The sequence below is a fragment of the Eulemur rufifrons genome, chromosome 4 (genome assembly GCF_041146395.1).
Source record: "Eulemur rufifrons isolate Redbay chromosome 4, OSU_ERuf_1, whole genome shotgun sequence".
In the NCBI taxonomy this organism is placed as follows: Eukaryota; Metazoa; Chordata; class Mammalia; order Primates; family Lemuridae; genus Eulemur; species Eulemur rufifrons.
In genome coordinates this window covers 62,619,043-62,641,649 of record NC_090986.1, presented here as the reverse complement: position 1 = coordinate 62,641,649, position 22,607 = coordinate 62,619,043, and the positions used below count along the sequence as shown (strand labels likewise).

Below are 22,607 nucleotides of genomic sequence, written 5' to 3'. Positions count from 1 at the left end.
GATCACTTGAATTTCAGTACGATTAACAGACATCCTTATCTTAAAACATTCCAAGCTTTTAGACAAAGCTTCATTTCTTTAACCAATTACAAATAAAAAAAACCTTTCAACCCACCTATAACCTGTAAGCTCGCCACCCCTTGGAGATGTCCCACCTTTCTGGGCCAAACCAATGTATGTCCTCCAGGTATTGACTCAGAGTCTTCCGTGAATATATAAAACCAAACCCTAACCCAGCTACCGCAGGCACATTTTCTCAGCACTTCTTGAGGCCCTGCGCTCTGGGCCAGTCACACACATGCAGCCCAGAATAAACCTTTATAAAATAATTTTACAGAGTCCGGGTTTTTTCCCATTAACAGTAGAGTGGGGGGTGTGATACGGTATAGGTGAGATGTCACTGTGCTTTTTCATGACAGTATTGATATTTCCAATAAGCTGTTCATGGCCAGGAAAACACAACCGCCAAACAGCCCTTTTTATTAGTTTTCTGGCTGAAAATGTTTGATGGGTGCAATTGCTTTCAGACCCGGCCGATGATCAGAAATAACTGTGGAGCTTTATAAAAATACAGAGCCAAGGCCCTCTCCCCAGGGACATGTCTCAGTTGCTCTCAGGTAGCGCCTACAGTCTGTATGTATTGCAGCCCCCCGTCCCCGTCCCATGATTCTGATGACCAGGTGGGACAGAGGATCCTGGGGCTGAAGGAGAAGCCATGGCCTGGGGGGTGGTACACACAGGCCCAGCTCCACCACTGACAGGCTGTGTGGTGTCAACGTGTTACCTGCCTGTGCCTTTGTTTCTGTGTCTGTAGAATGGACACAGAAATAGCTGTTAAATTCTTTGAGATGTTGTCAGGTTTCAGTCTGAAATGTCGGTTCTTTGCACACTCATGGCCAAAGAATGACTAGACACGCCAACCAAAGTTAGACAAGCATGAAAATGAGGTTTATTGAGGAAAAATGGGATTATAGAGCAAGAGCAAGATACACATTTACAGGGCAAGACACATCCACCACAGATGACTGGATCCACTGTAGCAGCAAAGGGAGAGCAAAAGGAAGGGTGCAAAAAAAAGGTTGGCTATGGTCTGCGCCCAGACAGAGACCTCCGTCGTGGCTCAGAGGTCACCATGGAACCACTTTGATTGGACAGTTGGGAGTTACATGACCTGAGCCTAAACTACGCATGCAAGTTGTTCTAGTTCAATTTCTGGACTCTATGGTACCCATGTGGCTTGTCCCGTGGGCTAGAGAGTCCTCTGCATTCTTTTGCAGCTGGCACGCTAAGTTATGATTGGCAGATTCGTAGGGCATTCCCTCCTCCCCAGGTATGGCAGCCACTCAGGAGATTAGGGTGGGGCAGCACCAAGATGGGGGCACAGCACCCACTTTCATCCCTAGGAGACCTGGAATCCCCCGCTATCCACCTAACAACACTAGAAGTGTTTTATCAATGCACATTAGCGGTGTGTGAGTACAAGTATCACCTCGACCCTGTCAGATCTGGGGATTGTATTTTAAAATTGCTGCTAATAGTGTGTGCAAAATGAAGGATTACTGTTGCTCTCACTGCCCTTTAGTTTTCTTCCTCTTATCAGGTATCTAGCAGTTAAACACAAGACTACTTTTTGCTTTTGTAGTTTGCATATTCTGTTATCTTTACACATAAAGCATGAATTTTAGGCTGGGCACAGTAGCTCATTGCCTGTAATCCTAGCACTTTGGGAGGCTGAGGCAGGAGGATCGCTTGAGGCCAGGAGTATGAGACCAGCCTGGGCAATAGCAAGACCTTGCCTTTACAAAAAAAAAATAAATAAATAAAATTAGCCAGGTGTGGTGGTGCACCTGCAGTCCCAGCTACTTGGGAGGCTACGGTGGGATGGTCACTTGGGCCCAAGAGTTTGAGGCTGTAGTGAGCTATGATGATAACACTGCATTCCAGCCTAGGCAACCTCCTGCCCAGTACAATGACACCCTCTTCTGGTTTTCTTTTTTCCTTTTTCTTTTTTCTTAGCACTTCCCTGTGGTAGAAGACACCCTCTTCTGTTTACCAGCCTCACCTCCACCACTTCCCCTAAACCAGGACAAGTTATTCCCTCCCCAGCTACTGAAGATGGCAAACACTGGCTAAAATAGGTATGATGAAGAGTGTGCAACCCCAGCTCTACTTCCTGGCTTCTTTTCTACTGCAAGTGATGCCCTGGTCTTGATCGACACATTTTTTTCATGTGGAAATCAACCAATTGAGCCCACTGAAAAGTGTTGGTTTTTTTTTTTTTAAACTGTTCATTAAAATAATCTTGTTTTTCTTTTCTGCCCTTTCCCAGTTGATTACTTGATATCCATTTGCAACATCAGTAAATACAACTTGAGAAATCAACATGCCGAGGTGTTTTCATTTCCATTTAAGCTTGGAGGCTAAGGTTGGCGGAGCTGTCTGATGAATCTTTGTGTAGGTGGTTAACAGAATGTGATCTCAAAGCTGAGTGTTTGACGTCGTTAAGGTTTCACTTGCTGATGCTGTCTGAAGGTGATTAAGAGTTTTATTTTTGAAGAAATCTTGGTGAGTAATAAGGGTTCACTATCTGCAAAAACTACGCTTGAACAGGAGGAGGCTCTAGCAGCTGTCAGTGCCGCCTTCCATGTGCAGGGCCCAGGGCCGGGGCGGCTGGCCCGTGCCAACAGAGCGCCGCCTGGCAGTGGAGCACGCGCCCGCTCTCCTCTCGGGCCTTGGCTCCACCAGGGAGAAGCTCCTTATTCAAAGACACCAGTAACAAGAAAGGGGACGTTGTGTGGCTAGCACTTTAGCAAAAAGCTTCAGCTCAAGCTGACTTGAGTTCTAGCCTTAGCTTTTTCACAGTTCCACCAGGACAGGATCAAGAACTTACCTTGGTTTTTCTCTGCTTTAAAACCAGGGCATCTCTTACCTCCCCTCCTACTCTAGGAAATGTTTACTCAGAATTGCTTCCATGAACATGTGGCGAATCATCAAAGCAGCTGTGGGCTTCTCCTTCCTCAGTGACACCCACCTCCCAAATTTACCGTGGCAAATAAATGCCTCACTCCCTTATCAGCTTTTTGTGGACCCTCTGCCAATGGAGGGTTAATTCAAGGCCTCAGTCGCTGAATGGACCAGGCATTTTCTTCCCTGTGTGAGACAGAATTTACCTGTTAATCCTAAGAGAATTTGTGAAGGCCTCCAACACTGTTAAAAGACCCCAACCCATTTCTCTCCCCCCTTTCCCTGGCAGGAGCCATCTGCAGACGCCTGGGTTGTGGATGCGGGTGTGTGAAACTCAGGAAATGTCTGCTGAACCGCGTCTGCCCTCTTCTCCCACTTAGTCGTCTAAGGAATGGTTCTTCCTTGAGAGCAGGGTGTCAGCTGTGTTCTAACCCAAGCTCAGTGGGGTAGAAATGGACCATTATGTATTCCTTGGAGTGGTAGTTAGTTTACTTCATAAAAGGCATGCTCCTCTTTTGGGCTTGATTTTTGTGGATATCATTAATATACATATTCTCACGGTAAAAATATGCACATAAAGAGAAGTTACCTTTGTCTTGCCTCCTAGTCTCCTCCTTAGTAGCACTGTTAAGAGTTTGGTATGTTTCCTTTTTCCTGTGTTTGTATATACATAGGAAATTGTTTGTTTCTATTAATATAAATGGAACCTTGACAAAGACCCCCAAATGTAACTCATGTAGAAATAGTTTGTTTTGCTTCTATTAATATAAATGGAACCTTGACAAAGACCCCCAAACGTAACTAGCCAAGCCAGAAATTTTCCCATGAGCCTGGCATTGAAGTCACTGGGTGGTCTTGGATGTAAGTAACCAAATACACTGGCCAATTGCAGTCATTCCTGGGAAATATCTCCCCATCTCAATCTACAGCAAAAAAGGAACATGATTCCATAAGTAAGAAACTGCACAAGCTGAATGCACTGGAAACCAAATCTCAACAGGCAAAGCAACTGAGGCAGGATCTAGAAGCAATTATTTTTGGTTCAGGAAAGATAACTCTTGAGACTCTGCCACCGGTAGTTAGTGAGAAGTCAAACCCAAGAGACTCTGGGCAGGTGGATTATACCAGTGGGCAACAGCAGTGGAGCACCCATTATCTAACACACAGCCGTGACCAGGAGCCTGGCAAGGTGGCTCTGCCCCTGGCTACTGTACGACCCTGGGCAGGTTCTCGAACCTCTCAGTGCCTCAGGATTCACATCTATAAAACAAGGGCAATAAGAGAATCTAGGTTATAGGGTAGTTGTGAGGATTAAGTCAGTTATATGAGTCAAATGCCTAGTATGGTGCCAGGCACAGAGTAAGGGTCCAATAAACATGAGCTATTATTCTTCCTGATTATCTAGTAACATAGGCAGAGAACTGGTGGTATGTGAGGCACATTATCACAAACACCCATTACCTTTACCCCTGGTGCCTGGCACACAGAGGGCATCAATGGTTTTTCACAGAATGATTAAATGACAAAGTGGTTGATAGGCTTTTGTTCAAGGAGAGACACTAGAATGGTAATCAGAAGCAAGGCTTAGATGTCAAGAGGACCTGCCCAGTAAACTCTTTAATTCAACATTCTATTGAGATCATTGTATTACAGACATCCACTGTGTGTTCATAATAATCAGTCTGAGCCACTGTATAAATTTTTTGTGTCTCAGGAATTACCAATGATTAAATTATATTCGACGATGTTTTAAGTTTAAGCGTACTGTACATTACTATATTCAAATGCTTTAAACATTGGAAGTTTCAGGTAGAGCATAAATGGCAACAATGAATTAACTGGAGTATTTTGTTCACACCTCTGTACCCACACAGTATTGTTACCCATTCACATCTCCATTTCCCACTAGACTGTGAATGCTTCTTATGCCTTGTGCGTTTATATCCCCAGCGCCTCACATATATCCATGCTCAGTATATACTTGCCAAATAAATAAACAGCCTTCGTGTGTTTCATGACCACACCAGATTATAGTTTTTAGTCCAGCAACACATTCTTCTGGTGAACTTACATTTCCACAACACAACAAAAACCCTATATCCTCTTGAGACTGTTTAAATACAGATTTCAACATTTTAAAATATGGTACACTTTAAGAAAATCATTCCTGCAAGCCCTAAAATTTTAGACTAAATGACTTACCAGAATCCAATTTAAACTGGAAGCTAAGGGATCTGAAAAGTCCTTTGTAATTTACACAGTTTCTAACAATCAGATACAAGCCACTGCTTTTCTTATAATGAACTATAAAGGCTTGTACTGCTGGCGTGTCTGTCAGACGTTTCATCATATTACTACTATGGATGGTGGCACCTGCTCCAAGGAAAGGAGGCAGGAAGAAAAAAGGATGTGAAATATTAGGAAAAGTGAGGTTAAAAAGAATGACTTCTGATCCTTCCTCTCACACATTATGAAAATATTAGGCTCAGAAACCTGCTCTGAACTCATGTCAGAAAGAAAACAGAATCAAAAGTAGAGCCAGCTTGTCATCTCCGGGACTCTCACATGAATGACAGGGAAAATGGCCAAAGGACTGAGGAGAAAGGTGGGTCTGCAGCAGGTGACATGTGAGCACAAGGCAGCTCCCCATTCAGCACAGGACTCCCCCGACCCCATCCCCCCACATTCCACTGGGAGCCTCAGCTCCTGGGAGGTCTAAATCACAGAGCCTACTCCACAGTCATGCTCTCACTGGGGTACCTGTAGTGTAACAGGGGTCTCAAACTTTAGTGAAAGGATCTTGGCTTTAAAGGTGGAAATTCAGTCTTCATCCTGTGGATACTGGGGTTTGGGTGTTTGGATTCAAGCAGTGATGCCAAAGACAAACTCCAACGCCTTCACACTTTTGCCTGGGGTCAGTTCCATTTCCTCGGTTTAGAGGTGGGAGGGGGTGGGGAGGACGGAATTGTGGGAAAGCACACTCTGATTCTGCCCCAGGGGTAGAATTCCCCCAAAGATGGACCAGCATTCATGATGTATGTTGGGCAGGAAAAGGTTCCATAAAATGGCATTACCTCCCTTTCAGCATTGTTTCTGAGGATTAAATGAGATAATATTTTAGAGCATAACACACTACTAGGCACATAGGGCCTGATAAGTGTTCACTGTTATTTCACTGATATGTGGCAATAAGGATGAAAATAAAGTTTCCAAAGAAATTTGTTCACAGACCATTAGGAACAACTGAAGTCTGCTGAAATCCAGAGCTGCTCATGATACAATAGAGAACAATCTGTTCTTTTTTTTAAAGATGTATCGCTTGAGAAGTTACTGTGGCAACATGTAATTTCAAATCTTTGCAATGTCCCGCAACTATAATCTTATTATATTTTGTCAGTTAAAACATCCTAGACTGGGTTGAGTTTAACAATCTCATCTATGAAAGATGGCCTTCCTGTCCTGTGATGATGTGACATCCTACCAGAGTTGTGCATCTCCCTTACCAGCCTTCCCCTCTCTCAAATTCACAGCTTACAAAGGTTTATGATCTTTGGCTATCAAAAGCATGTTTGTCAGAGCATGAGGCAGTCCTGAAATAAAAATAAAAGATAAGGGAATCTGGGTGGAAAGGAGAGTCTCCGCCATGGCCAGCAGCTATGTTTTAATATTAAATAAAGCAATTTCAAAAAATTTGTCAGGAACAGCACAGGTCTAATACCTAGATTAACCACCCTACTTAAGAGATACCAAATGTTTAAGAGACCCAAGCAGATGTACAGGTGCGATGAGGTAACAGGCAACTAAAAGAAACCAAAGAAGCCAGGTTTACAAAAACATCAAAGCACAGCTTCAAATAAGACACGGCTCTGCCCTGGAAACTCGTACTGGCACGGCCACCATGTTCAGTCTGGCAGGGACTGTTACCACAAAAACAAAAGACATGGGGAGAGGAGACACAAGTCTATTCCAGCACAGTACCATGTAGCAAAAAAGACAAGGTTTGGGGGGAGATACCTGCTATGAGCCAAGCACGTGGCAGGCACCCCGAGCTCTCAGTTCTATATGGATTTATAAGACCATTATCCCCTGGGCTTCCTTCCACTGAGCCTCCAGCTGTCAGGAACTGGGAGCTAACACGGATACCATGTTTGGCTCCTGTCTCAGAACAAGGTAGGATAAGACAACTGGAGGTGGGGCAGGGAATGAGAACACCCTCCTTAATCAGAATTTTATATTATAGTGTGAATGCAGGAATAAAAATCTTCTTAGTGCTGTGGCACTCAACTTCAGAATTATTTGCTCAGACCAAACAATGTAAAAATGATTTCTCGCAATGGATAGATATTTCCTTGCTTTAATTATGTAACATTTTCTTGATTTTTTTGGCATTTGCTACATATTGGTTGCAAGCATCCAGAAGCAGCTGACAAAATGAACAAGTATAAAAACAACTTTTCAATGTGCTTAGTTTGCTAAAGCTGTTTTTGTTTCGGTGGTCTGGTTTGTTGGTATGATTTTGGAATTGCCTAATATATAACATGCTGTGTTAGAAAAAACTTTGACCGTGTACATGTATTGCTTTTATTTAAAAATGAATCACAGAGAAAGATAAAAGAAACATTTTCATGCCCCAGGAAGTAACACGAATCTTCTCTGTTTTAGCTGTGCCCCCACAGCCCTCCTTTGGTTTATTGGTATCATTTGCCTTAGGATGCTCTGTAAATGTCTGCTGAATGGGGCAGCGAGATTCCGGGGCAAGCCAGTCTTTGAGGAGCTTATATTTGGACCGGGGGAGACATAGCTTGAAATTTTGGAAAGGTATTTAGTTTCTAATTATTTTAAAAGGAAACAGAAACATCAGTTGACCATGATTTTTTCCATTTCTCATATCGATATCACTGGGGTAAAATAAGCTAATGATGAAAACTGCCATTTCACTGCAAATTTAAATGCTCTTCTTTTATTAATGTGTGTATGAACATGAAACATGATCACCTGTTTAGAGCAAAGACAGCTTTGTTCTTTGACAACTTCAGAATAAGAAACTTTGGCTTTTGATTCCTTTTCAGAGTTTCTGTAGTTGATCATTTTTATCTTGCTAGACCATTCTCTTTGGATCTGTATTACCTTTGCTCCTCAGAGATACAGCAAGGATAGAGAGTCCTCATTTAAAAAAACATTTCCTAATTTTACATGTTAAAAGCCAGTATTTAAGAAAAACCCTCTTAATTCCCCCAACCCTAACTCCCAGTGAATAATCTGGTTTAATACAAGTTAAGTCTATAAATAAATTTGTTCTTTCTCCTCAAAAAACACTAAACTTTACAAGAATTAGAGGTTTAAAAAATTTACCAAGAGAAATGGAAACATTATTTTACCCCTATTAACATAGGGTGTTCAAGCATTCCAGCAGCAAGCCCTTTGCTCAGCATTCACTGTTCTGCTAGCATGCTGGCTGGGGTCTTCTTAGTCACTCTTCTCTTCTCCTTGATAGTGCCTGTACTCTGGCTTCAGCTCCCATGTGTTTTTGTGGATCCCTTTTACATTCTGAACACCAATTTCTTTTAAGATTTCCTTCAGGTACCCCTAAAGAAACACAAAACAAAAACAAAAAACCCTAACAGATTAGATTACAAAGGTAGGAAACAAAATTTAAAATAAGTTATATGCCAAAGCATGTTTACAAGTGCTTTGTAGGAATCAACAAGATTCAAACAAGCCCCATCTTGGGTCATCTAAATCAAAATCCCTGGCTAGGCCCAGGAATTTTAACAAGTCTCTAGGTAACTCATTTGACTACACTAAAGTTCCACCACATCTGCTTTAAGGTTCTTCCAGATCTGACATTCTAGAATCTTTGAGTTCCTGGCGTGTTGCTTAGTTCTCGGAGCCTCACGATTGCTGGAGATTACATGTTACCAACATAATCTAACACCACATTACACTGACCGATACAGCGCTTTACTGTTCAGAATGTCCTTTCAGTTAGGGGTAGGTTGTCACCTAGAAACATAACAGCTGATTACCACCTACACATGGGTTCTTTATAAGGCCCGGACAGCTTAGCTCTTGCTTGAGCAGCCTTCCCATTCTAGCAGCCAGGCCCCAGCAGGTGGCAGCAATGAACCAAATGAACCCTGGGTTCCCCCAGGAAGCTTGCCAGGTTCCCACACCTTCTACAGTTGGCTTCCCTGGCAGACCCGTGTGAATGAGTAAGCATAAAGGCTTGAGACACCCAGGTAACATGCATGTCTGCCATCTGCTACTTCAAATTACATTTAAAATGGAACGCTGTTCATAAACTACTTTCTAATTGAACAAGATTCATAAATAGGAAATGATGGGTTAGGCACAAATGATTCTCAGTTTAGGTGCCAAGAATGACATCTTTGTAAAATTCCAAAGAATGGTTTATTATGAGACTGGCTGAGATACTGTTGCACAAACAATCATACAATTGTGGATGCACTGCAATGGGTCAAAAATGAAAAGAGCAACTGCCAGGAGCATTTTGGTGGCCCAGTAGAAAACAAGCTCTTTTAACTTCAAGTCCAGTGTGCCCGTTTATAATCCAGGCACAGAAAACAAAAATCCTCAAAAGGGTTAAACTCAAATTAAGAAAGTCTGCAGTGTACAAATTCAGCTGCTTTCATGTGTAGTCTACCTTAATTTTGGTAATCTAGCATGTTATGCAGAATATTTTTTATACACCAAGGTATCATTCTTTGTTCCTTGTAACAATAAGAATGGAATGGGATAATCATAGTCTGTCAATTCGTCAAATAACAATATGGGATTAGGGTCACAATACCTAGCCATGGCACAGATTTCTTTGTTTGGGGTGGTTGGTGGAGGAAACATCCTAAAGGATGTTCCAAACTGCAACGTAAGATCACTTTACCCAAATGAATTAGCTTGGCAGGGGAGTAGGCACAAAGCACTAGCAGAGAACGTAGTAGTGATGACAGGGAAAAAAGAGGTCAGAAAATCCCTAAAGGACAGAAGACATAGATAGAGACAGTGAGAATCATGTCACTGCTCTGTCTAAAACGTTTCAGTGACTTCCCCTTTGGCCTACAGGTTCAAGTCCAAACTCCTCCACAGGCATCCGCTTGGGCTGCCTTCTCCTTTCGGCCTCATCTTCCAATACTCCCTCTTACACATACTTGTCACTTCTGTATCTGCACGCTTCTGGATTTTTCCCATTTGCTATTTTCTTTCTCTGTAATATTTATCCCTTTTCCTCAAATCTGAACCCCTCATCCTTTAAGAGCAGACTCAATGTCACTTTCTCAGAGAAACTTTTCCTAACAACCTTACCCCTTAGATTTACATTTCACACTGCACATACTTCAATGATAGCTCTTATTATACTACATAATAATCCTTTATTTACATACCTCACTCTCCTCTTAAACCACGTGTTCCTATCTAGTGCCTGCTTGCACATCAGAGCCCTGGTGTACTGATGCGCAGTGAATAGGACGTGCTTAAGAGTGACAGGCAGCTAAGAGGATTGTGGGGGATTGTGGGGGTAGGAGGTAGATCACTAAGAAGGTCCATAAAAATAGACTATTTGAACTCTCCTTCATTTTTAGAACTCAAGCAGTGACCCAGTTTGAAAAACAAAAGTTTATTGACTAAACTGTACTACCTGAATTTGAATGACATTTATTACTAAAATCTGTATTGTAGTGCTAAAATATTGTTGGAGACAATGCCAATTGAGGAAGAGATTTTAAAGGTTCTACCAGAATTGAAAATTACTTTATTTATGTATTCACTCAAACATTTATTCCAGCACCTACAATATGCCAGGCAGAATGGTACACAGCCATCGTCTTCACAGAATTCACAGTTTAAGATTAGGATGGGGGTGGGGCAGACACAAAGGCATATAAGGAGGCAATCATATAGTAATAAAGGTATATGTACAGGGCATTATAAGGGCACTGAGAAGGCGCACCTAACTCAGCCTGCACGAAGATGTTAGGTTCTTTGAGGATAGATATTTGATCATTTGAATTGAATAGCAATTATGTGCAGAGATCATGAAAAACAAGTTCTCCTCCTCTTACTTATTCTAAACATTGTGATTTTCCAATTTAATCCTTTGTCTAACCACCTGTATTTTAAACAAAAGATTCTAGAACTGAGTAGATTGCCTTTACAGGATTGGGGATATTTCTCATTATAGACTATGTGCCATGCTGCAGCACAAGATCTGAATACACTGGCTCAGGTCCAGCAATTCTTCATCAAAGAGATGTGTGGGAGAGAATTTACAGCAAGTCTTAATGCAGAGGAAAAAAGGGATAGAACATCACTGCTTCCTTGGAAGGAAATGGCACGGTACACACTGGACCAAAGAGGTCAAGTGATTAGGATGTTGTTTGCATTGGTGGGTCAAGATAAAATTGTGGTGGCCAAAAAGCCAGAAACCTATGGATCAACTTCCTGATTTTTCCCCAAGACTGAGACAAATCTATGTAGAGTCACAAGGCACAGGAGTCTGCTATTTTAGTGTTTTTCTATTTCCTTCCCTCCCTCCACCCCCCACCATTTCTCATATCATCTTTTCCTCTACTGCTCTGTCAACCAAATGGAGGACCTGCATTTCATTTGATCAGGCATTTCAGTGATAAGCATTACATACGCAATAATAAATCAGTTATATCTAAATTCTTAGAAGTTGTTTAAAAACATATACCTTTGACAGGGAGCTGATCATCAACTACTAATATGTTAATAATTTGACACTACTAGGCTTCTAGTCACAAAATCTTCCCAAAAAGTTTAGACAGAATAAGCAAATCTACACAAAAGATGGCATTGATTAATGCAGTCACCAAGGGGAAACGCACTGTACGCTTTTTATGAAGTGATCCAATGACAAGAAGGCATCTTTCGGTTCTGTGATTGAATTTCAACTTTGTCATTTCATCTTTATGTGATTTTTGTGTGAATGACTGCAATTCCTTTAAGAGACATCAACAGAACAAAAGCACTTACTGATGAAGATGTTAGTGACTCCAAGGCACAAAATTCTTGCATTAAAAAATAAACTACACATTAGGAAGAAACTGTGAACAAAGGCAACAGATGTTTTTGCTCCTTGGGACAGAGAAAACTGTGAACAGGAAAGGGAAGGTGATGCTGATGACTTCTCCAAAACAGGGACTGGGACCATCTCTGCATTTTTCTTCTCCTTTCATTCTCGTTTCACTTCCTCTTCCCCACTAGACCCCACCCTGTCTTCCTCTCAGGGTCCCACTGGCTGAATTCCTCCCTTTGAAAACTCCTTTTGAGAAGAAGCAGACACATGCGTAATGAAATAGACAAAGCACAAGCCCTACCCCAACTCCCCAGCCCTACTTTATTACTTAATCCAAATCTTGAAAGAGTGATTATTGCATTAATATTTTTGTGCTAGTACATTACCTCACTTTAGTAACACCTCATCTGTCTGGCACTGACAAATACTTCACGTTTGAATATTCCAGATAAACAAAGCTTACTTCTTACAGGCCAAAATGTTTAATTTTAACTTTGTTTAAAAAGACATGCTTCTAAACTGTATTATAGTTTATTTGTATACTGAACATAACAACCTTGGAATATTACAAGGTATTTATTCCAAGGCTGGGATATAATGGCTTCCAATTGGGAATCTATTTATCTATATGTATTTTTTAAAATTTAGACTATATAGTCTAATATATATTAACTATATAGTTAATTGGGAAACTATTAACTAGAAAAATATAATCAGAGATATTCAAAACAATAAAGATGAAAACAATAAAATTCCTTTTGAAATATAAAGCAGAAAGAATTCTTGTATTTAGAGACATGTCAACTACTATTAGTACATCTGGTGTGAGGTACAGTTTTGAATGTACAAAGAACAAGAAAATATCGATTGGCATAGTTATTAGTCTACTTGAAAATATTATTGAAAAATGGCAAAGAAGGAGACCCCATAGGTGTATACTTTACCAAAAGAAATTTTGCAGTAAATTAGCTAATATTCCCAATGAACAAACATTATTTGCCTTTAAAAGATTTAAAAACAGAGTAAAGTTTTACTATAGGGCAGTGGCAGATAAAAGTTCTCATTGTCAGAGCCAGGCACGGTGTAGTACTAGCTACTTGGGAGGCTGAGGTAGAAGGACTGCTTGAGCCCAGGAGTTTGAGCCCAGCCTAGGCAACGTAGCGAGACCCCATCTCTTAAAAAAAAAAAAAAAAAAGTTTTCACTGTCTAATCACTAAAAAAAGAATGATGACAATCTGGCAGTTCCTCAGAAGGTTAAACAGAGTTAACATGAGACCCAGCAATTCCACTCCCAAGAGAAATGGAAACATATGTTCACATAAAAACCTTGTACATGAATGTTCATAGCAGCTTTATTCATAATAGCCCCAAACTGGAAACAACCCAAATGTCCATCAATGGATGAATGGATAAACAAAATATGGTACATCCACCCAATGGTATATATTTGGGAATAAAAAAAGTCATTCGTCCATATCTGTGGGTTACACATGCATGGATTCAACCAACTGCAGACTGAAAATATTCAGAAAAAAACTGCATCTGTACTAAACTGAACATGTACAGCTTCTCATTGCTGCCTAAATAATACAGTATAACAACTACTTACATAGCATTTACAATGTGTGAGGTATTATAAGTAATTTAGAGATGATTGAAAATATACAAGAGGATGCATGTAGGTTTTTTACAAATACTATGCCAATTTATAATATATCCAGGACTTGAGCATCTTCCGATTTTGGTATCTGCAGGAGGTCCTGGAACCAATCCCCCTCTGATACTGAGGGATGACTGTACTGATACGAGCCACAACATGGATGAAGCATGAAAACATTATGCCTACCTAAGTAAAAGAAGCCAGTTGAGAGAGATCATGTATTATATGATTCCATTTATATGAAATGTCCAGAACAGGTGGTTTCCTGGTGGGAGAGGACAGAAGTGGGGAAAAGACGGGAGTGACTGCTAATGGGTATGAGGTTTCTTTTTGGAGTGATGAAAATGTTCTAAAATCGACTGTGCTGATGATTGCACAACTCCATGAATATGCTATTGTCCACTGAAATGTACACTTAAAAAAAGGTATAATTTATACTGAAAATAAAGGTTTTAAATTGGGGGGAGAAAAGGAGACCTCTCCAGCTTATAAGAACAAATTAACATGACTATTTTTATTTCCAAATTATCTGGGCAAAGTGACACATCCAATAAACAGTGGCTGGCTCTGTATGTTAATCCATAATTAAAATATCTGTCTCGGGACATTCTAAAAAGAAGAAATGGCTCTATATGCTGCAATACAGAACCAGTGCTGGCATTACAAGGTCCTCTGCCAAGCAGGCTTATCCTCTGGTATCCGAATCTACCTGCTGAGGCAGAGAAATGGGAGGCTTCGAACACTTATTCAAATCAACAGAGTATTGTTTTCTCAAATGCAGAGACCAATCCAAGAAAATGATTTCTTTCTTAAGGGAAATTATTTACATAAGGATGACAAGCCTAAAAACAAGTCTTTCTAGCTTGTTCAGGAACTAAATAAAGAAACCAGCAGAGGCAGTTAATAAGCTTAAAAATTTACTTTACCTCTCTTTAAAATCAAATGAGACTTGAAAGCATTGGGATGGAGATTTTATTAGTTAAGGGCATTTTCTTCAGAATACATATAAATCTTGTGGCTTACTGCTTAACTGAAAATTGTATGTAAATTTTGTATATAAATAAATGCCCAGTTTTGTTTACTGGGTACCCATCTCAGATATTGCTCTTATCTATGCAATACCTTACATACAATCTTGACTCAACTGGTTATATGTTACTAAATTCACCCCAATTGTTACCTCCTCCAGAAATGAGGTAAAAAACAACAGAAAAAGCCTGAAACAAACTATATAGGAAGTTAAAATGGAAAATGTTACTGTTCAATAATAAACTTGATAGATCTTTTAGTTTTTCTATTAGAATCTTCCATTCAAAAGGAAAGTATTAAGGCCATGATGTGAGGACACCTCGAGAAGGAAGCCTCCTGCAAGTCAGGAAGAGAGCCCTCACCAGCGCCCGACCATCATGGCACCCTGGTCTCAGACTTCCAGGCTCTATAACTGACAAAATAAATTTCTGCTGTTTAAACAAACAAAAAAAAAGCAAAGTATTAAAATTTCATAAATGTGTTTAAATCTCACCTACTTATATTCAACAATAGTTAATAATTTATTTTAGTGTGACATTTCATATTTTAAAACTTTTAATTAAGACTCTACTTCATAAGTCAGCAAATAATTATTTTTTCAAACAGAAGTCTCAGAAAGAGCTGTCATTAATTAATATGCTCTGTTGGGAAACTGGTTATCTTTTTAGTTTTAGTAGTACCGTTCAAAAATAAAAATTTACACATACAGGAAAAATGAAGAGAACTGAAAGGGAACATGTGAACAGAAAGAAAATGATGCAGATTTAGAAAGAAAAAGAAAAAAGGAATCAAGTAAGCAAACAGAAGGTATACATCAGTACAAAGCATTATAATAAAAATAGCACGTAAGTAGTAAATTTGGGAATGAGCTCCAAATGTTAAAAATATCTATTTTTCACTTTTAGATTAGGAACTGAATGAGCTCAGATAAAGCTTAAATTCTGTTCTCTACATACCTGGCTTAGATTGGTGATGATTCTTAATAATATAGAAATTAGCAAGCAGCCTGCCTGATTGAGAAATTAGTTCTTTTTCCTCCCCATTAAAAAGGCATTCCTATTATTAGAAAAGTATTTTCCTTGCTTGTCCACAGATCTATACACATTTCTAAAGGTAGAAAAGGCAATGTGGTAAGACACATTCCTAGGCTGAAGTCACAGGACAACTGGGTTCATGCCAGTAGCCATTTCCTCTCTCTGGACCCATAAATTAGAAAACTGAAGTAGATAATTTCTAAGATACCTTTTACCTTTACGATCGTGAGTCAGAGATCTATACATCATAATTTGTAACATACACGATGAAGAAGAAACAGGAATACAGGTGGCTTGAGCAACTTGGGGAATGGTGGTGTCACTTACTAAAATGAGGAAGTCTCAGGGAGACTTTGGTGGGCTGTAGAGTTCTGTTTTGAACAAACGAGGTTTGAGACAGCAATATAAATAATTAATACTGATTAGGTGCTAACTCTGTGTGACACAAGGGTGGGAGAAGCAGTGGGCCTTGGCTGGCCCCAGAGTACTCTTACTCCAACCCCTTAGTTCAAGAATGGGCATACAACCCCTACCAAGTCAATTAAAATCTTCCCTGAGGCTTTTATTGAAATATCTGGACAGATATTCTCTTTTCTCATAGGGGTTACTAGCTGTAAGGTGCTTCAGGAGGCGATGTGTCTGCCACATGGCAAGAACCTCCCTAAAAATAAAGACAACAAACAAGAGAGAGAGAAAGATGAGAGATATGGAGAGATGAGAAGGGAAAGTTATAACTAAATAATATTAGTAGTTGGATCACCTATCTCTAAAGCTGGATGCATTTCTGAACTTCCCAGCTACATAAGCCAATAAATTCTATTTTTGTTTAAGCTACTTTGAATTTTTGTTCCTTGCAACTGAAAGGGTCCCAACGAATTCACAGACCCATATAATAACATCCATATACTTTGTAAATTTTTATTTTTGATAGAAATGCTCAGTGTCTTAAATTCTCTGGCCACTTTATTCTTTTAAAAAGCCTATGCTCTTATATCTTATTGATTCCAAATTTTGCTTACTTTTATTCAAGCCCTTACTTAGGCCTATCTGGAAACAAACTGTGAAGATTAGGTTAATGTCACTGTATTGTTGATACAGCAGTGTAACCATTTTGTTTATTGGAAGTCTACCTTGCAAATAAGTAACTGTCTTTTGGGCATTATTTAAAGCTGGAGAATTTAAAGTATGTGCACCAAGCTTTTCTGTCTAGCCTTTCCTGTTGATTTGAAATAATTTAATAAAAGCATACCAGTTGTTCAATTATATATTCTGAATTTAGAAATGGTCCATTGGACTGACATGATTGGGACCATTGATTCAGAAGGGATCATCAATAATCAAAGATACACTTTCCTGATTCCTGACCTGAAACTGGGTGGAGCACAAGGAAATTAAGAGGTTCAGTTATAATCAGAGCTGATTTTCGATATGACACTTTCAATAGAAATGTACAGTTAAAAGAACACTGGTAAATGAGTGCTATGTTAGAGAACAGTGTGTTTGGGCTCAAGAGTGGTCTTGGCAGTTTGGTGTTTCAAAGGGACCAATTAGATAAAAGTTTTTAATGGTTTGTAACTTCAAAGGAAATGCTGTGTATGCTTCTATTATACAGATATAACAAAATATGAAAAAAAGTAGTCATAACACATCCAAGGTTAAAAATCAAAGACTGCTGGGGAGAAATAATAGGCTTCCTCTAATCTTCCACTTTTGAGGGGGGAAAAAAAGCCAAAAGTTAAAACCATAAAATATTGGCTATGGGCTGGAGTGGCGGCTCACACCTATAGTTCCAAAACTTTTGGAGGCCAAGGTGGGAAGATTGTTTCAGGATAGGAGTTCAAGACCAGCTGGGGCAATACAGTGAGACACCGTGTCTATAAAAAAATTAAAAAATCAGCTGGGCATGGTGGTTGCAGGCCTGTAATCCCAGGTACTCCAGAGGCTGAGTTGGGAAGATCACTCGAGCCCAGGAGTACAAAGGCTGCAGTGAGCTATGATCTCACCACTGTACTCCAGTCTGGGCAACACAATGAGAACCCATCTCTTAAAAAAAACAACTCCTAAATCTGCTATGGTTTGAATATATGTACCCTCTAAAACTCATGTTGAAATTTAACCCCAAGGTGGCAGTATTGAGAAGTTGGCCTTTAAGAGATGATTGGGTTATGAAGGCTTTGCTCTCACAAATGGATTAATCCATTCATGGATTAATAGGTAATGGATTTATGGGTTACTATGGGAGTGAGACTGGTGGCTTTATAAAAATAGAAACGAGAACTGAGCTAGCATGCTCAGCACCCTTGCCCTGTGCCACTTCTCTCTGCACAGAGTCCCCACCTGCAAGAAGGCTCTCACCAGATGCAGTCCCATTGAACTGGGACTTCTCAGTCTCCATAACTATAAAAAATAAATTCATTTTCTTTATAAATTACCCAGTTTCAGGTAATCTAAGCAACAGAAAACAAACTAAGGCAACACCCTGTGAAATGGATACCATGTTCCAGACTTTGTATCAGGTACCAAAGCCTGGCCTTTTCAAATTGGCTTATTTGCCCTTGATGAGTAACTTTCACTCTTTCTGGTTGCTTAATGCAAGTCACATACTAGTGAATCAGAGAAAATGACTGGCCATAATGACAGTTCCTCTAATCAATAATGTTGCTTGTAGAAATGAAACTTTTTAGAAAGAAAAACTAACATAGAAAAGGAACTGGAAAAACAAGAAAATACTTCAGATTTACTAAACAAAATGTCAAATATGACATTGTAAAGGTCAGAACGCAGATGGTATCAGTACTCCTAATAATAAATATGTGCTAGAGTGATAGACTTCCTGGTTAAACACTTGTTATCAAAAGTGGCATTGGGGCCAGGGGCAGTGGCTCACACCTGTAATCCTAGCACTCTGGGAGGCCAAGGTGGGAGGACTGCTTGAGCTCAGGAGTTCTTATACCAGCCTGATTAAGAGTGAGACCCCATCTCTACTATAAAAAGAAAAATTAGCTGGGCATCATGGCAGGTGCCTGTATCCCAGCTACTTGGGAGGCTGTGGCAGAAGGATCACTTGAGCCCAGGAGTTTGAGGTTGCAGTGAACTACAGTGATACCACTGCACTCTACCTGGGGTGACAGAGTAAGACTCTGTCTCAAACAAAAACCACAAAACAACAAAAAAACCAAGTGGCACTGGGAGCCAACAGAAAATGAAAGGCTACCATATGAGAATGCCATTAAATGCACATGCTGAAGAACTGATTGACACAAATAAGATCTCTTCTCTTCTCTTTTACACAGGGCTCAAAAATTTGTTTAATGCTACTAATACTAAATATTAATAAAATACTTTGCAGTTGACAAATTATCTTTCACAAACATTATTTGTCACAAGGATCCAGTAAACTAAGTATTATTTTAAACACATTTACATATTATAATTTCATAATATTTTGAACATACTGGTAAATTTTATATTAAGTATGTCATATGTTAAATAAATTAAATATTAAATAATGTATTAAAAGTACTGAAGTACCTTGTCCAGAACTGAGATTTCATTACCCCAAATCCAGTGTTCTTCCCATTATACCAGGAAACCCCCCTTTCCTGGATCACTGATTTCTACACTAGACAAGATTCTTCAATTCTCTTGGGTACTGCTCAAACTAAAATGAAATCAGTAAGGGTGTACTGATGACCATTAGTACAGCCTCACCTACATCCTGGGAACCTCCTAAAGGGGAGAGGTACCTACTTGGAGGAGAGCTAGGCTTTGGCAATTTTCTTTCTAGGTCAGTGGACTTTGCCAATCAGTTCAAATGTGAGAGGGAGTTGGAGAGGAGATGAAATAGGAGAGGGAAAGAATCACAGATTTAGAGCTAGAAGGGATCATAAAGATTAGCTAGTCCAACTCCCTCAATCTGAGGAATGGAAGTGACTTCCTCAGATTCCACTAAGGTAAACGCAGGACTGCATCTGTGCTGACACTTCTTGTCCTCTCCTCTAGATGGCGGTAACTCTACCTCTGGCCTACCTCCAGCCGGGCAAAGGCATTCCACACCTTCTTGACACTGGGCCTTCTCCCCCACCTCTACCAGAAATGACATGAGGCCTGTCAAAATGTTGTGGTTCTTGGAGACTGAGAATTTTCCTTTTTTCAAATCAATTCATTAAATATTTACTGAATTTCTACTAATACCATATTTATGCTGTGGGCTATATGAATATTTAGGGATAGGGATAACATACAACTGTGCCTTCAAGAATCTTATGCTTGCTGAGGCAATTTAGTCTCTAAATATTTAATAATAAAACCATTTTAGTTTCTGTATCAGTAGTTGTCTATGAGAATCTCTGATACAAACTATGGATCTATTCTTCAAAAAAATCTGTTATGTTTTTCTACATATTCAGGAAGTTAATGGATCCCCTAAAGCAGTGGTCCCCAACCCCCGGGCTGAGGACTGGTACTGGTCCGTGGCCTGTTAGGAACCCAGGTGCACAGCAGGAGGAGAATGGCAGGTGAGCAAGCGCAGCTTCACCTGTATTTACAGCCGCTCCCAACTGCTGGCATCACTGCCCGAGCTCCGCCTCCTGTCAGATCAGCGGCAGCATTAGCTTCTCACAGGAGCGCAAACCCTACTGTGAACTGTGCATGCCAGGGATCTAGGCTGTGTGCTCCTTATGAGACTCTAATGCCTGATGATCTGAGGTGGAGCTGAGATGGTGATGCTAGCACTGAGGAGCAGCTGCAAATACAGATTACCATTAGCAGAGAGGTTAACAATGTAATAATAATAGAAATAAAGTGCACAATAAATGTAATACACTTGAATCATCCCGAAACCATCTCCCCCAACCCCCACGGAAAAATTATCTTCCACGAAACTGGTCCCTGGTGCCAAAATGGTTGGGGCTGCTGCCCTAAAGTCTATCCACTGATCATGAGTTAAGGAGCTCTGGATTCTTTGAGTACCACCATATAAAAATTATCTGAAGAACTAAAATTGAAATATATACTAGTAATCCCTTTTCTTTGATGTAAAACAAATAAACCTTATGTCCTATGTAGAGACAAAGAAATTGCTTTCCCTAGTATCATATGAATGCCCTTCTACAAGTGCCTATTTTCCCATATGTAATTTCTGTTGTGTGTTTTACTCCATTATAATGTCTGCTTTCAGAGTTTCTGGAATGGCCTTTACATATACATATATTTATATATATAAATACAAAGATAAACTTCATTAAAATCAGAAGAAACACAGCTTAGCTAATGAATTATTCTATTTCAAATTTTTTATCTAGCTTGGAATGCCGTTTCTAAGGCTTTGATGCCAAAGGGAGTGAAGTCATTAAGACGAGTTGACAATACTACAGCATGAGCACTTTCTTCTTCTCTATTAAAAAATGTATTTAGATCTTTTGGAATTTAAATTAATTTCTTAATAAAAAGTAAAAGGTTGATGTACAATAGTAAAGAAATCTCTGCAGAAGAAATTGTACAATCAATACTGAAGTTTCATATATCATTTCCTAAAGCTTTGTATAATTCAGAAAAACATACCAGGCCCTTTAATAAATAGGTTATATGCTTATGTTAAAATTTTAAAAAAATCTTATATATTCTGAATCAAATAAATGGAGTAGCAATAATCAACATATTCTTGAGTATACTGGCAGAGTGTACGAAACGGTAAAGGAAATGAGAGAAAAGGTTTCCATTCAACTTTTAAAACTATAAGTACATACTGTTATAATTCAATCTGATATTTTGATGACATTTGGTGTGAAAAAGCTGAATGGAAAAAAAATGTGACTCAAAGACTGGCGAAAGGATTTGGATGCCTTATTGTTACCAGCACTTTAAATGGATGACTAACACAAATTGTTAGTAAACAGGCAGAAAATTCTAGAGAAGAAAAAAAAATGACTATGTATAGAACAAAGATAAACTTTCTCAAATATCAATTTATTAAATTTTTCCTTAAAAATGAAGAATAGGGGCCGGGCACGGTGGCTCACGCCTGTAATCCTAGCACTCTGGGAGGCCGAGGCAGGAGGATCGCTCCAGGTCAGGAGTTTGAGAGCAACCTGAGCAAGAATGAGACCCTGTCTCTACTAAAAACAAAATAGAAAGAAATTATATGGACAACTGAAAATATATATTGAAAAAATTAGCCAGGCATGGTGGTGCATGCCTGTAGTCCCAGCTACTCGGGAGGCTGAGACAGGAGGATTGCTTGAGCCCAGGAGTTTGAGGTTGCTGTGAGCTAGGCTGACGCCACGGCACTCTAGCCTGAGCAACAGAGTGAGACTTTGTCTCAAAAAAAAAAAAAGAAGAAGAAGAAGAAGAAGAAGAAGAAGAAGAATAGGCCAAACCAACCACAATCTCAGCAAGCATAATTTGAAAAAGGGCAGTTCAGCTGAAGTTTAAAAGGATCTAGTGCTAGGCAGATTCTAATTTTTTTAAAAATCCACAAGACAGGGATAAACCCTCTCATCATGACAGAACAGTAGGATTCTTCTATGAGGCACATTTTTAAAAAAAGAGAAGGAATTAATCTTTCTCAGAGGGAGATAGGGGAACAAAAGAGAGAATAAAAATGAAATAAACAAAGACTTCAAGCTTAATGTCAAGGATAAATCAAAATGAGGATAATTCCTTTATATGGAATTGCTGATACTACACATATTTGAAATCTAAAATAACGAAGCTGATTTTACAAAAAAAAAAAAAAAAAAACAAATGGCTGCTTTAAGACATGTTTTCTGAGAGTTAACATAAAATTTGTCATTAGTATAGGTAAATGTAAACTTAAGCATATTGATTACAACACACTTTTCTTCAGTAATGACATGTTAATGAA

At 39.5% G+C, this 22,607-nt stretch overlaps 1 protein-coding gene across 1 annotated transcript in view; it reads right to left on the bottom strand.

The window, feature by feature from the left end:
- Nucleotides 1–8,051: 8,051 nt before the first annotated feature.
- GTF2F2 (general transcription factor IIF subunit 2) overlaps nucleotides 8,052–22,607 on the bottom strand; it is a 133,270-nt gene continuing 118,714 nt past the window's right edge. The window contains exon 8 of the mRNA XM_069467232.1: nucleotides 8,052–8,550. Coding sequence (XP_069323333.1) covers nucleotides 8,431–8,550 — 120 coding nt within the window. The 3' untranslated portion in view covers nucleotides 8,052–8,430. The remainder of the gene's footprint in view (nucleotides 8,551–22,607) is intronic.